The sequence below is a fragment of the Empidonax traillii genome, unplaced genomic scaffold (genome assembly GCF_003031625.1).
Source record: "Empidonax traillii isolate 1590-97213 ecotype Southwest subspecies unplaced genomic scaffold, ASM303162v1 scaffold843:size495593, whole genome shotgun sequence".
Taxonomy (NCBI): Eukaryota; Metazoa; Chordata; class Aves; order Passeriformes; family Tyrannidae; genus Empidonax; species Empidonax traillii.
In genome coordinates, this window is record NW_020956036.1 from 268,337 (window position 1) to 285,173 (window position 16,837).

The 16,837-nt window shown below is 41.4% G+C and overlaps 1 protein-coding gene across 2 annotated transcripts in view; it reads right to left on the minus strand.

Moving 5' to 3' along the window:
- Positions 1-16,837, minus strand: part of APP (amyloid beta precursor protein) — a 201,531-nt gene that overhangs the window by 19,344 nt on the left and 165,350 nt on the right. For both annotated transcript variants that reach the window (XM_027902117.1, XM_027902116.1), the window contains 2 exons: positions 7,923-8,144; positions 1,111-1,164 (listed from right to left, as the gene is read on the minus strand). In XM_027902117.1, the coding sequence (XP_027757918.1) occupies positions 1,111-1,164; positions 7,923-8,144 (276 nt within the window). The remainder of the gene's footprint in view (positions 1-1,110; positions 1,165-7,922; positions 8,145-16,837) is intronic.

Consider the following 16,837-nt stretch of genomic DNA (forward strand, 5'->3'; position numbering starts at 1 on the left):
GAACACACCACCTGTCCATCTCTGACATGTATCCCAATTGCTGCAACACAGGAGCTGATTTTACCTCTCACAATTTCTCGAGCCAGTAAACATAGCTGAGTTATCAGAAAGATTTAAACACTAGGGAGGTGTTGTCCATAATGCTAGCAGATGTTTGGAGGACAAGATGAAGGGGAAAAGGATACAGAGATTGATCAGCTTAATCTGATCTGAAGAAAAACCCCACAATTATGACACTGAAATAATTCTGACCCTAAAATATACCAATCTCATCTCACTGTGGGTTGGAGAGTAACTTCTGAAACAAAAGGCAGTTTGCTCTCAATGGAATCAGCCATTTCCAGATAAGCCTAAACAAAAAAACAGAGGAAAAAAACCCAAAAGGCAAAACAAGTCAGCGTGAAAAGCTAATATCTCTTCCTTTTGAAAACTTAAATTGTTTCATTTAACTTTTCCAAACATCTGTAGCCTGGCCCAAGCTACTCATCTCCTATTACTCTGAAACAGAAAAGGCACAGGTACCTACAGAAGAGAAATAATCACTCTTCTCTGTCCTAGAATGGAAAGAATAGCTGCATAAAGGTGTCCTCAGGGAATCCAGAGGGATAACACATACAAATTTTTAGATATCTGGAGTTAACTAAGATAAGTACCACAGCAAAAAATATTAATGTCCCCTGAAATTCTGAAATTGTATGCAAATTCTGAAATCAATTATTAGCCCAAATTTTCTGGACTCTGTACACTCTACGCAGAGGATTCTACATTTCTATCATATATTCCCAAATTAAAAGCAGTGTCTGCACTAGTGGGTACCAACTCTACCCCCTCCTGCACCTGCCAACACATTGCTGGAAGGGACGGGAACTAGATATGACTCAGTTCTGCGTCTATGGTCCCACTCCCTCTGCAAGCACACATCCTGAACACTCTGGACATGGAGTGCACTCACAAAGGGGGAATTGGTGTGGAAACACTCCCTTGGGTCATGGAATAGCATCACATCTTATGAGACGGGTACACGAAAGCAAAGGTCAATCATTTCAGCTCAAGCAGACCACATGCATGCCAGGAAACACAGGTTAGGCAAAAGCCATGCAAGTCATGTACCTGGTCGTGTGGTGAGTCCTCTGTCTGCAGCCGGGCGGGCATCCACGGGCTCAACTGGGCATGTGCAGGAAAGAAACAAAAAAGCAAACAAAAATAAACAAAATCCCCCAAAATCATAAAGTCGAGTGCTCTTCTGTTGGGACAGTGCAGGAGACACACAGTGCATAAACAGAGTTACCAAAGCAACAGCTAGAAAAGATCTGCCTTCGGTCAGTCCTGGAAGGGCATGACTTCACAAGGAAAGCTTCACAGCTGATGCATCAATTTTACATCATATTCTGGTTTCTGCTTCAAGAGAGAAACCATTAAGACCAAAGAATTTCTGTCAGTAGAACGAACCTATACCATTATATGCAAAATTCTTCCCATCGTCTGATCACAACTGGCAGCCAGAACAGACATGATGAGCTGCTGCAGCCGCTCCTGATCAATACTGATTTATAAACCTACTGAACCTATCCTTTTTCCTTTCATCAGGGAATCTTTACAGCACTAGCTATAAGGTTTGAAAAAAATAAAGCGTATTTTGATACTACAATCAATACTTCATTCCTCTGTGTTGTGATTTGTAGACAGCATATTTGTCTTCCAGTTTTTGAAAGGGAACCACAGAAGAAACACCACTTTCTATCCACCTGTGTGCCCTGCAGTTTGACAAAACTCTTGTATTACCCTACGAAGGCTTTATCAGCTAAAATCTAAGGTTGATGGAGCTCACTGGCATTAACAGAAAAACAGGATTTGCAAAACTCAGAGCTGTTTGAATAAGTGCCTACTTCTTCAATTAAGTCCAAACATTCAGGTTTTTACCCCTCTTTTTCTCTCTTTTACTGCAATCCTGTTGCCTTCCTTATCTATCCAAGCGACAGTGTCAGAAAGAACTTCTATTCAGAAATTCAGTGTTACATTGTTCCTGAAGAATTCAGAATTTTTAGCACATGGCATTCTCATTCATTTGAATTTCTGGATTGAGGCATGAGCCTTTAGCAGCAGTAAGTGAGCAACAATAACTTAGGAAACCTGACAAAACCTCAGTTTTCAATCACAAAGATCTGCTCATCTTACTTGGCACCGGAAAATCACACAAACCTGAGGAGACTGCTGACTTAAGCAACAGAAAAGCCCATCTTCTCAGGGAGCCTGTGCCACTGTTCCTGTGGGTTTGACAACCAACCTACCACACCTTTAAGTGAGAGCCTGTAAGCGGCTCCCATGTCCTTTGTGCGCAGGAGATGGCTGCAACAGCTCCTGCCTCTGGGAAAAAAGCAGTAAGTCAGCTTTAGAGTAGCTGCAGAATAAAAGAGCATTGGCATATCTGACTCGCTTGCGTTTCCAGAAGGGCAAACTTTTCACAGAGCTTGCCGGTCTGGTGCTGCAGAGACAAGCCACCAAGGCACTTCCCTTCACAGCAGTTCAGAGTGGCACTAGCAGACCATGTAATTGCTTTCCTTACATAGCTCTGTACAAAACTCAATTTCCACCCTTAACTAAAAACTACAATTTTGAGTATTTTCCTATTAATGTCTTCTGCCAGGTTTTCAATATTGTTGGCACCAACCCACACGCAGGTCAGCAGCGATTTTCAGGGGCAAGGAGTGAAGGGAAGGAACAACCAAGGACTGCCATGACCTAAACTGCTCCTGCAGACCCCTCCTCTGTCCTCTTGACTCCTGCCTCCTACCCAGAAGGCTGAGGGGGTTTTATTTTCCTCCTGCTATGTAACCCTACATGCCCATAGCTATGGAGAACTGAGAGAGAGCTTGTGGGCAGCAACTGAAATGGGAGCAGGTGAAGGGACAAAAGGATGGAGGAGGAAGTTTCTGTTGTACAGTAGTGTGGACCTGACTGACCTCAGGGTAATGCAATATTTGAGGTGAGGTGGAAGTATTAATAATGAATAATTGTTCTTGTCATCTATAATTTTGGAAGTGCTTTACAGGGAAAAGGCAGACATCACCGGCACACTTCATAACTGACACAGAAGTTGAAATGACCTGGTCAAGGTCACAAACCAGTTGCAGGGCAAAAACTGGAGGCCTAAGCTAAGAGCCAAAGGTCTTCCAAAGCAGATCATGATTCCAGGCAGCACAATACAAAGAAAGCCTAGTTTCTGGAGAGCCCTGAGCTACCACCTTTTGAATTTCAGTTGCATTTTAAAGCCTGCTTGCTCTGCCCTGGTATTAATGTGTGCACAAACCAAAGTTAACTCTGAAAATCTTGTCTGTGGGTTTTCTCACCGCTTGTTTCACTGAATCACATCACCTCACAACGGATGATGAAGAGGGGACAAATTTAAACCTATTACAGCATTTATCAATAATCAAACATCAAAGATATACTGTGTGTTACTATAAAATCCTTCATTCGTTTTGATGTTCCAGAATCATATTTCTCTTGATTTTCTATGCACAGAAATACACTGAATTAAGACTAGAAATTAATTTTCCAAAACGACTCATCAAACTAAATTGGTAGCTATATGCTTACAATGACTCCTCAGGCTTCATACAGGCTACACACCCCACCTTTATCTAACACTAATACATCTCAGAAGAGCAAGAGAGAACCGTGTTTGCTTCTCTTTTCAAAAATAAGAGAAAGGTGCATCAAAGAGCTGGTACAAACCAGCAGGTGAGGAGTGCTGTGAGATGCTCACCTACCAAAAACAGTGCTGAAGGAAGTAACTGGACAAGTCATAAGGGTAACACAGTACATTTACAGGAATCTCACTTGTCACTAAGGCTATCTGTAACTGCAGGCTAAAATACAAAGAGTAAACCACCAAACCTGGTTAGTCACTGGCAAAATGCCCAGGGAGCTTTGCAGTGTCAGAGCTTCCCAACTCTTGGGGGTTTGCCTCCACCTCTGAAGGTGTGTTTTTCATCGTTAAAATAAAATTTCCTGACAGTTTGGTGGTTCCTACTGCAGGGTCCTCAGAGAGTGGTTTTTGGCCAACCTAATTTGTGTCACAATACGCTCAACATCCATTCAGTCATGCAAGTAGTGTAGTGAATTGTCTGCTGCTTTGAATTAACTTCTATGGACATCTACAGGGAAACCACCTCAGGGGCAAACAAGGAAGGAAATACTTGCAGAAAATACTGGGCTAGGCTACACTTTCAAGGTCTATTTATTTTTAGACTATTTTTATTTATACATCTGTAAAAGGAATTTTAGAAAAATTAACTATTTGCATAAAACCCATCCTTTCACCTAAACATGTGGTTCAGATTGGGAAAATTTCAAATAGAGTTGTGATACCTTAAGATTACATGACAACATACCAATCCAACACATTATTAATATCTCCTGGAGAGACCTGGGATTAGATCAGGGCCATGGAAGGAAACAGGCATGGGAATTAATGACAAATTTAAGGTATTCTTTTGTAGTATAATTTCATCACTTCTACACAGAATACTGAATACTTTGAAACCAAGATTTAACGGCTGCATTTCCTTCCACTTTTGCCACGGTAACGTTTTGGTTTAAGCATTCCTAAAATGGTTCATTAAAAACCAAAACAAAAAGTCTCATTGCAGTGTCTACTGGAGGGGGTGAGATCCCAGGTCCTAACCCAGCCTGCTCCAGGATTTGTTTTGTTGCCTCTCAGACACTGAGAGTCCCATCAGAAATTTGTTTTAACAGAAATTTGCAATGATGTAAATGATTCACCCAGTGTGCCTGCTCAGGACTGAAGAAAACCACTGCTTACACAGTGCAACAGCTCTTTGCAGTGAAGAGGTTGGGACCCTCCTCTACCTAGAAACCCACCTGCACAGGCCAAGCTGGCAGCACGCTGGGTTTGTGTTCAGCAGAGTTTTAAACAAGTTGACTTTAAATTTAAAACTAGACCAAAACAGTATCAACAACTGACCTTGCAACTTGCCTGCCATCTGAAACGCCTCTGTTAGTCTCTGTTCAATCTGCTGGGTCACCTGCTCGGCACATTCCCCAGGCACCGGGCCATTCACAGGGGACATGCTGTGATTTTCTTGGCAAAACTGAGCATCCCCAGCTCCCACCCAAGCAAACAGAAGCTGAGATGCTCAGGATGTCTCAGCAGCAGGAGATGCTGACCATCCCTAACAGTGCAATGGTCAGTCACTCCACGGTATCTGAGGTTTCTCTAGCACGTGATTTTTACACCTTTTTTGATCATTGGTTATTCATCGTAAAGCAGTAACGACTTGCTCAGTTCTGTATAAAATACAAAAACCTCCCTGAATAAGGGAAGCTTATTGGGTGAAAAACAGGTTGTGCATAAATATCTTCAGTGGACAGGGAAAGGAAAAAAAGGAGGAGAAAATCTCGTCAATTGTTATTTACTTCTTGCTACTACCGAAGCATATTAGAACAAGACAGAGAACACATTTTTGGAAGCAATGTAGACAAAACCTGAAATAAGACCATGGTCACACAAGAAAAGAGGCATGGGAAGTGAAGACAAACAGCACAGTTAGTCCTGGGATTCTGGAACAAAGACCTGGGAGACAAACACAGTGGCAAAAAATGAAGCTGTGAAATTCCCCTTTGATGCTATAGGCAAAGGTGCAGAATGAGTGTCTAAAGAAAGAAAGAAGGTATTACAGACAGGATCACATTAACAACATTGTGGTTTGGGTAGATGACAGAGAAATATAATGGGAAACAAGAAGGACTTGAAGAGGTTTAACTCACCAAATAATTTCACCTTCTAAACGTTCAGAACTGAACAATAAAAACCGGCTGGCCTAACAGACTTGTTTGCTGCAATAACTTCATGAAAAATACAATTCTGATGTAAAAAAACCAAAACTAAACCCCAACAACTTGAAGGCATGAAAGTTCAAAGAGATTTCCACAGTAAGCATTAAGAAGTGCTGCAATAAACCACATACTGCATTAAAACACATAGGATTCATAATTAAACAATATGTGATTCCAGGCAGGAGAGTTTTTGTTTCTTATTTGCTGTCTTACATTTCATAAGGAGAACCATGCTCAATATACTTGCCTATGGAAATTCAGTGTCATATTGATGTGCCTTTCATTATTAATTTCTGAGCTTAGCCAGGTTTCTGAAGGAAAAATACGCTTATATGATTAAACTGTGGGTATGTCTGGGTGCACCTGTCTACCTAATAACTTCTGAACTTGGAGACTGAAATCAGTATATTTTGAAAGCTGGGAGGACAGATATCAAAAGTAATTAATCCCCCCCAAATTTCATAAAAGCAGGCAGTAGGTATAGAAACTGACGCCCTGGATGCCTCAGCTATGGGAAAAACTGCAGTGAGAGCTGCACTGGAAAATTCCTGCAGGACAGACACCAGCAGCCAGACTGTGACCTGCTCCTGGCAGACAGCCTTGACACGTGCACTGTAGCAGGCTGCAGCTCATTCCCCAGGAAAATGAGGTTCACCCTGCCAGCCTGGCTGGCCGTCTGCACCCTCGCCTGATGCATTCCAGCCAGCTGCTCTCACTGTCACCCGGCTGCAAGTGCCCTTCACACGCGTCTGGAGCCCTTGCCACCACCTCCCGCCTCCTGGTCCCTGTTGCTGGTCCATCCACGGGGTTTGCTCTGGCTCTGCTCTTTTACTGGGTCCCTCCCTGGCACTCTGATTTTAGTCCCCCCCCTCCTGAGCAGCCTCTCCTCTTCCCCTCAGATCCTGAGATACCTCTGCCTCACTGATTTGCTGACCTTTGTGCAGCTCTCTTCTTTTGCCTGATCGTAGCGTTTGGTTCTCCGACTCCTGTGGACAACCCACTTTGGTTCTAACTCCACTGATTTCACCTGCCACCAACACCAAAACTAGCAAATCTATGTCCATGTCTCATGCTTCATCTCCCAAGCAGCCAGGTGCCCACAGTCACTCACACATCATGCTGGAGTGAGACTAACTGTGTAAAGTTGGTCTCAGAACTTGTTCCGAGGGCAGGTATGGCCTAAGGCCGTGGCTTCAAAAGACCGGGAGGATAGTAATGTCTGTGCAGTTCAGCTACAAATCACAAATTTGCCTGAAAAGACTTCTGTAGTTCCAGGCTCTGTGACTCTACTGGGGCTTTGCAGTAACAAACTTTCACTGATGTGATTAACTCGGCATCAGTAACTCAGCAGTTGAACTGATAGAGGAAAATAAACACAATAGGAGAAACTTGAATAACGTGATCCAAGTCCCTCAGGTTTCTGACTAACTGGCTCCAGTGCCTACCAGTGAACTACCAATTCCAGATTATACATAAATTATTAAAAGTAGCAAGCAGTCACTTCAATAGATTATTCCATAAGCAACATAAAATACTCCTCAGGAAAAAACTTTTCACTGCCCAGTTGCATTGCTGAGTATGTAGAACATTTCTGCAGTACATTCCAGACAACCAGCGTAGAGTGGGAAATAAAAAAATCATCTGTCATGCTAGGATTGTGCTGGATCTGTAATCATTTTCATGCCTGCAAATAAAAAGCTCTACCTTAACTAAAACACTCATTTTATTGTGGCACAAACCTAAGAACTTATCTATCTCCCTTGGCTCACTGTCATGTATCTTATAAAGACTGTCACTCATAATCTCCTAGAATTTATTATGGTTTATTTCTAAAGGAAAGTAAGCTCAACACTGAAATGTACTGTGTGTCTGAATTCCAAATCTTAGTCAGGGCTTTCTGTTCTATCAAAGAGACACAACTGACACGGCAGACCAGCTGTAAACTTATATTTCAGAACCTCTATCTTACATCAGAAAAATGTCATTTTTCAGGGAACAACATGAAGAGAAACCAAAAAGCTCAGCTCAGAATATTCCATGGTTTCTCCCTCTATCGTACATACCTTCATTTTCAGTATTGGCTGGAACAGAATCAACTCCAAAGGGATGCCATGGCTGAAGATCATCTAGGCTGAAGTCTCCATCCACTGGAAGAAGTTCAACTGTGGTCTTGGTTTCCGTCAATGAAGGCATGAGAGCATCATTTCCATAGCTGATTCTGGGTTCGCTGATCATATTGGCCAAAACATCATCAGAGTAGTTCTGCTCCTTCTGAAGTAATTCATCTGCAAGGAAATTTCAATGCACAAGTTATCTGAAAGAGCCTGCATTTCACAGGACCTATCTTCAATGCTACTGAAGTAATAATAGACATCTGAAGGCAAATGATTTTACAAGCAACCAGGACCTAAAGCAGTGCACTATTGTCTGTGTTATGAGGGGTTTTAATTTCCTTGAAGCAAGGTGAGAACAATCAAAGCACTTTTCAGCTCCCTCCGGTGTACAGGACAGCTCAGCATTAAATATAAGCTTGGAGGTTGTGTGTGCTTCATTATTTCAAACCCTTCTGACATCAAAGTTCATCTACTCTCAGCAGAGGTAAGACATGGGCCTGTTGGAACAAGTCCAGAGGAGGCCACAAAGTTGATCAGCGGGATGGAGCATCTCTCCTATGAAGACAGGTTGAGAGAGCTGGTGTTGCTCAGATGGGAGAAGGGAAAGCTCCAAGGAGAACTCACTGTGGCCTTTCAATAGTTAAATATTAAATTTGTTAAACATAAGAAAGATGAGCCAAACCTTTGAGCAGGACTTTTGTGACAGGACAAGGGGTGGTGGTTTTAAACTGAAGGAGGGTCTATTCAGGCAAGATATAAGGAAGTTTTTTGCAATGAGGGTGGTGGTAGGTGTCCCATTCCTAGAAACATCCAAGGACAGGCTGGATGGAGTCTGAGCAGCCTGATCTAGTTGAAGATGTCCTTGCTTATTGCAGAGGGGGCTGGACTAAGGACCTCAGAGGCCTTCTCCAACTCAAACCATTCTACAGTTCTACTTTCCATCCCCCCCTTCACCGTCATTCGGCTTTGTAGGAACAGCACACTATTTTTAAGTACTTTGAGGGAACTTGGTGCACAAGAACACATTCAAGTGAGCAATTGCATCAAAGGAAATAAGTAACTGCTAATAAGGCACCAATGTAATTAGTAAGCAGGTGTCACAGAGCTAAATAGTTCATAACAGGAGACCGTAAAGGTTGTATTACTAGAGAGCAACTGGTTATGCATGTCAGCACACACACAGCAGCTGATGGATGATACAACAGCTTTTATTAGGACTGGTTTGTCTGCACTTCATTAAGGACCCCAGCTGTCACTGCTTCACACTCACATCTCAACCAGGCAGCAATTCAGGGACAGGAATCACCACTCTGCTGCTGGACCCTTAATGTCACTTATAGGGGCTCACTTATTTCCCAGCAGCATCAGTGATGAAGAGAATGTAAATTTCTGTACACATTCTAGCTTTAGACCCCTCAGTAAAATATTTCGAATGTTATTTTCCTCCCAACTGTATACCAGGCCATAGCACCTCAGAAGCACAATGCATCATGCAGCTGCCCTCAGTAAGGGCCCTCACCAAGGCACAAGCACACAAGCATTAGACTGGCATTCCTTCAGGGCCTTTATCAACAATGATGTAACAGGGCTCTGCTCTTGAGATAGCTGATGCAACTCTCTGACACCCTATTTCTACAACACTAAATTCAAAACATCAAAAATAAACAAGAAGTTGTAACCTCAGCTCTGGGGCAAAACGTGTTCTGAATACTGTAATATTATCTTTTAAAACAAAATTTCCTGTTTAAACAGCAATTACTTGAGCAGAAGGTGAGCCTAAAATGTGTACAGAAAATTTAATTCTGTGATTTAATCTGTCCATTAGAATTACTTACTAAGACAGTATAGAAAGCCTACATCATACTGAATTGTTTTTCTCTTCATGGTAATTTTATTGAAAACAGTGTTATTTTATAAGATACCTACTAAATCTTCAGCCTGGAAGGTAAATCTGATTTTTGTCTCCCCACTGCACTTACAGTAATCCTTTTTCAAATTAAACCATCTCCTTGTATCAGAGGAGAGACATGTGAAGCACCTTGATATTCTGAGCAGACACTGTATCACGTTACAGGTGTGAATTTTCATTAGATAGGGATGAAGAGACATTATAAAAAGGAGCTGGATGTTAATGGCCTGAGCGAGAACTCTGGTGTCCACGTGCCTTGCAGGGAGCCACAGCTGAGCACACTGTAATACTACATCATCGTGGACCACAGGAGAGACTGTCACAGTGTTGCTCAGCACCTTAGTACCTGCAAGCCTTACAAAAAACAGGAACTGAAGAGTTGTGGGATGCAGCTCCCTTCGTTCCCCCTGTCCTCCCTGTTTCCAGAGGATGGTGTGAGGCACTGCAGAGAGATGCAGCCCACACAGCAGTGGCAGGGAGTGATGTTCGGAAAACTGTGCCCTAATCCCCCCTTTGCCTTGGGCAGTGCCAACCCTGCACAATTCCTGTCCGTTCCCTGCTGCTGATGCACTCTGTGTTACGTGCAGACAGCTTCCTGCCCTTGGAAAGGGACAGATGCTCATGGAGGGGAAGGAAGAACCTGAGGTCCGGTAGAGGAGGAGCAGCACCAGGGCTGGCACAGCACTCGGGGGAGGCCACAGTGCAGGCACAGCTGGGCCTGCCAGGCTGACAGAGAGGGGCACCCAACTTCAACGATTATATCCAAAGCCCTGGGGGCTGGGAGGGACTGCACACAAAGTCTCTCTCAATGCTCCCAAGCAGGAGCGCGTCGTTGCCAGCACTCGCAGGCTCCGTTGTTTCCCACTCAGCTGCGGCGCAGAGCACGGACAGGAACTGACCTGCACAATAGCTCAAGTGAGGCAGACAGATACTACAACCAGCAGATTATGATCACATTCATTTTACAAGCGGGGAAACAATGGCCAAAATGAATCAAGCCCATCTGACAGGATGAATCAGACACTGAATGACAGTGAGAAATTGGAAGTGCCTGGCATAGATGCTGTGCTGGAGTCCATCACACTGAGGCAGCTGCGTCTGCATTGAGTAAATGATTTGCAAACAATCGCTTCAATCTCTGAACTGCTAAAAAAGGTTTGCCTTAGGATTTCCAGTTATTGACACTAGCTGGCAAAGCCCCAGATCAATTTTTTAGTGTTGATTTTGTTCTGGGTATTGATGGCTACTTGAAACATTGGCTATGCTAAAGGAAAGCCATAGAGTGCCACTGCTACTCATCAACACAGGTCTCCCTCCCTTCTTCACAGCTACCAACTCAATTCCCCCACTCTGCAAAAGTCAGTTCTCTAAATAAGCAGGGAGTACAGTCAGAGCTGGAGGCTAGGATGTGCATTCAAGACTGTTTCAGGGGTTTTATTTGTATGGTGAATATCTTATTATTAGTTGCTGGAAATACAGAGATTCTAGGCTGCTCCTCAAAATTTCCTCTCCCATCAAACTAATGGTACAAAAACCTCTATGACAATCTTCCTATAATAAATGTTTGTAGCTTGTCTCGTTATCTCCTTGTAGTGCTCTGCTAAGCCTTGCCACCAAGAAGAATAAAGAAGGCGTCCAAATCTTTTGTCCCTCTGACAGCATGTGCTCAAAAGCATCCATGACCTTGGGAAAAACTCATGCTTAGTTGGGACCTCAAACCTCCCACCAGTTTTGAATTTGGTGTGAGGGTCCACAATTGCTGCTTCTCCTCCAGGCACTCAAAATTCTCCTTCAGGCCCCTAAGACTTTTCTTTCTCAGGATGAGAGACAGGCTTTATTTCTGCTACTTAATTAAAACAATTATTGGACTTCTCATGACCTCTAAGCAAGTTTCACTCGTTCTTGGGCTCACTGCAGGCATTTCCCCATGGGTCAATACTACTTAACAATAGCATCTAAAAAAATTGAAGTGAAATATGTTTAGGGAACTGGATAAAACATAATACCACTACAACTGCCTTCAAAACTATTGTCTAATCCCACAAAAGCAAAGAAGGAGCTGAAGAAAAGAAATAAAACTTATTACAAAGTCTTCTGGTGGATGCTGGATTTTTAGAAGCCATTTGTCCACAACGGCCCTAGATCACACTTCTATTTGCAAAGCTTTGCAAAGAGCACTGTGCTGGAAAAGATGCCATGACAAATGTTGACAGAGGTGATGGAGTCTTGGAGTGGCAAAAACTATGCTATGCTCTAACCTTGCCTACTTTTTACTGCACACAGCGTTATTTCTGATGCTGGACTCTGGGGCTACTTCCCAGCCCTTCATCAGCACAGCTATAACATTATATATTTCATGTGGAACAGCATCTCTTGCTTCCCTGGAACACCAGCAAACCATTAGCTAACTTTCAAGCCATATTTTTTATTTAGTTCCTAGTTAATTATTTAAAATTTCCAAAAATAATTATAATATTTGTTTGTTGTGTTTTGAAGGAGCTCATGAGCTGAAAAGCTCTGCAATCACTATTATGTACAAGGCTTTTGAATTTACTTGAAAAACAGCTTTAAAATTAGCACTTATAATTTTGGAAGTTCTATAAAGCAATCTAAGGTCTTAAACCACATTAGAAACAAAGTGCACCCAAACCACCTATAATTAAGACTAATTAGGACACCACCAAATTACATGCCACAGTTTTGACCCAACACGAAACCCCTTCTGTAAAATGCCATCTACATGATAAGAGCATATAAACTGATCCAACAAAGATGGGTTTGGAAACCAGCTCAAATAAATTGGCACAAAAGCAGAGTTTTATTGTCTCATATTCACAATCAGTGACCCTTCAGTCTGAATTGAACATCTCTTTTTCCCAAAGTTAGTTGTTTTTGAGCATGTCCTTTTAAATTAAAGAAGTGTCAGCAACCTCCCTGTTCTTCTTAACAGAGAAATTGGAGTGTTTGAGTCCCAGCCATGGCTTCCTTTGCACAGGCACACGTGTTGCCTGATACCAGTGTGAAGGCACTTAAATGGTGCACATGGAGTACGACACAATCAGGATTCACTAAGAACTCTGACACAAACGTTTACTGCAGTGTGTGTGGTTAAGAGGCAACATGTTTAGCTGCAGCTTTCAGTCGTGTGCCTACTTTACAGGCTAATTCAATATGTCATACTGTCTTCTAAAGGAGTTGCACTGAGATAACGCTGCCAGGTTTTAACTAACTTTGAGTGTCTGCATCTTGTCAGCTGTAGGAATCAGAACTCCCCCAATCTGGTAAATATGAAAACAAGACCTCTGTGCCTCACTGCAGAGGGAAGCTCCACTGAATTTCAAGCATATTGTTATTCTAAGATGTTTTGCTACATCAAGCACTGTTAAGATCATAATGTTACACAGAGCTAGATGTCATAATTATAACATTACCGAGCCACAAAACACAATTATGTGGTATTCAGCGCTGAACTAATTCATTTGTATAGTACAAGTCAAATATAATTTAGAGAGCAACTCTGATGAGAACTTAATTGAAAATGACCTGCCTACTGGAGGGTGTGAGAGGGGCTTTGTTGCCTGCATGCTTTGAAGATGATGATAGGGGGGCGATACACTGGATCATTACTGTGGAATACTGGAAATGAGCCCAACCTGCAATGCTCACATCCACACTGACAGAGGAATGTGACCACCCGATCAGATTCAAGCTTTGCCTCCTGGCCAGCTTGTGAAATTATGCCACAGGTTTTCTTATCTGGAAACATTTACAGTGCAACATGTCTCCCCCTCAGGGTTAAAGGCAGACAAGAAAGAGCAAGAACCATGGAAAACAGCACTTCATGTTTTTTATTTTCTCTCCTTTAGTGATATCACCACTAGGGCAAGAGCCAGTAGTAGCAGCCCTCCACATTTCCAAAGTTTCTTATGTGTGTGAAAATCTTTTTCAATGAGGTGAAAAGTCTTTGCCTTTTTCAAGTTCTCAGAAAAGGATCATTTAAGGTATCATGAAACAGTTGACCTAAGACATTTTTTCCTAGAAATCAGTAAGGGAATAAACATCCCATAGCTTTAGACAACACCTTGCTGGCTAAGAACCTACCTTCAGAAAACACGTATCTCAACCTCAGAATAGATGCAATAATTAGAACCATACTAGAAAGAACATGCTTATAAATATTTTTTAAAAAATCACAACTTGAACACTTCCATTTCTTTCCCATTTCTTGCTGCTTCTCCTCTTTCAGCGTATGTGGATTTTGCTGTTTCCCGAATCACATCATTAAAACAACCCAAGTGAGTCTCATCCTGTCAGCAGGTACATGGAATAATGTTTCAGTTCAATTTGCCTTGCATACTTTTTGTCTCAAATCATAAAAAGACCCCCAAAGATGTTTACCTTACATACTGAGCAATTGTCCTTTTGCAGGTAGATCACAGGTTTTCTGGTAGTGAACAGTATCCAAAGCTTGGATGATCCAATTCAGAAAAACATCTATTACCATGTAATGATTAATTTCAACATGACCTATGTGCCTTTTTTCATTAGAGATGGACTTCAATGCAAATTTAGTTTTGTACATGGCTATGCAATTACTGAGACCTCTGAGCAAAGGTTCATGAGAATTTCCACACCGCTTCTTCAAGGAAGAAGCAGAATCACCCTCCACCCTTTTTACAGCCTGCTATGAAACTCAAGGTATGAAATTTTGTCCAATTTTCTCAGAAGGCTGCTATGACACTCTTTACCTCCAGTGACAGAACACTGTAATTACTACAGACCCTTAGCTACCTAACAGCTACATGAATTAGTTATTAACTCAAATTAATATCAATATAAGGCTATAGCTGTGTGCACATTTATAATTTTTTTAGTATTTCACAGCCAGTCATCTGATTAATGATTGCAATTCCTCCTCAGTTCAGAGCAGAGAGTATTAAAGGAAGCTTGTGGGACAAAGTAAGTCCAAAACCAGAAGCTTGTGTCATCTTTGAGAGTTATTAAACAAATCAAAGACCCTGCTCTTTCCTTTAAAAATTCATGCCTTTTTATCCATTTCCATGGTCCCCTCATTCAATTTGGTTAAATTAATAATATTGTCTCAGAAAAGTAATCTACAATTCACATCCTTAAAAGCTCCAGATTTAAATGTAGAGAAATCCTACTTTCAAGACATGGCACTCTTCTGTGTAAAAATTCTGAACAAAACATTTTGTACACTGAGCCCAATGTTTCCAACACTGGGATCTCTCAGTTCTAGTATGTAAAAAGTTCCCCTCCAAGTAAGCCATGGCAACAATCCAGTATCGAGGCAGACAAGGAAAAATTAAAAATACTTGGGGAAAAAATTGAATTGAAACTATACCATAATCAAGAACATATATTGTATGTCACCATCCTGATCCACGTAAGGCACTGTGACAAATTCTCCAAGTTAAATTTAACTCCACATTTAATTCCAAATTAACATATCATTAAGTGCTTCAAAATAGAGTGAAGATTCTAAATTAAAACAAATAAACAGCCCCACCAATCATCACTGATATTTCTGTCAGATGAATCAGCAATCATTATTCTTCCTCAGACTTGGGTGAAGTAGAAAAAGCCAAGTCCATTTCCATCTTAAGTAGCTTATAAGGCTTATAAGTGAAACTGCTCTGCAAAAAAACATTTATATGAAACACTACTACAGAATTTTATTGTCTTATTTCTTAAAATAATTATTTACTTAACTTACTTATAAATTATTTATTGGTCTTATTTACTGATATAATAATCAGATTTATTTGCCAACCTTATAATACACAGTAATATTACTACTATACTTATTTTGAGCATAAAACTCAAAACTGCAGTAGAACCTAAAACTCCACCACATCTTGACACCTGAAAAAAGTCAGCCATCATTTTCCACAACCAAGGGTCAGAGTGTATGAATGCCACAGCAATTATTGATGTGTACTGAACTCGGAGGCAGCTTAGGAATCACTAAATAATCCATAAAAATATAAAAATTTGAACATTAATTTGCTGCCCTGATACTCTTGGTCAAAAGAAAAAAATTTTTTATTTGACTCATTTATAATAGTTTGAATCAGAATTCACTAAAACTGAATTGCTCCAGATAATATATATTTTGCTTATTTATTAACTGCAGTTTTAGCATTTTATAGGCCAAATGTATCCTGGGATGTCTGAGTATTCTAAAGAGATACATGTATTAAATTTAACAAATATACCTATGAAGTGGGATGTGACCTATTCTGATGGCTTTTATGCCAGTTTTTATACGCACAATCTAAAACAAAGAAACAGAACAGAGCAAGAACTGGAACCCCACCTAGGCAGGATTATTCAGGAAAATGCATTTTTCAATTGAATTGGGTATATGAGAATCTCAAAGCAGGAGAAAGCTGCACTGATGAGAGATTGCTTCATTTGTAACCCCATGTGCATGGGGACTGACAGGACATTACTGCAAGATCTCCATCAATCCAGCCATTCTATAAAATCACATATCCTCAGTAATTCTTTTCCCTTTGTATCCCAATAGTAAGAGCTTGCCTAGCAAGAACACCACAGATCCTCCTGACCATAATAAGCACCTGTGAATTTCCACTCTGCACATCTGAAAAGAAAGCTACGCTTGAATAAAGCAGGACGTTGTACATCGCTGGTACCAGGGGCATATTTAGCCAGCCCCCTCAGTACACCTGCCCACAGAGATGCAGTTCAGACTTTAGTGTTTGAATTCCCCTGGATAACAATTCCAGAGGCTTCTCTGGGGATGATGGCTGACATATTAAGCCCTGTAATACATCACATATAAGTCTGTAATACCTAGCTTTTGCAGACAGTCTGTAACTGGTTCTCACTGGACACTTGCAATTTGCTGGCATGTAAGAATTGAAATGATTACTTTGCTTCTTTCACAATCTAACACTTCCTGCAAGGA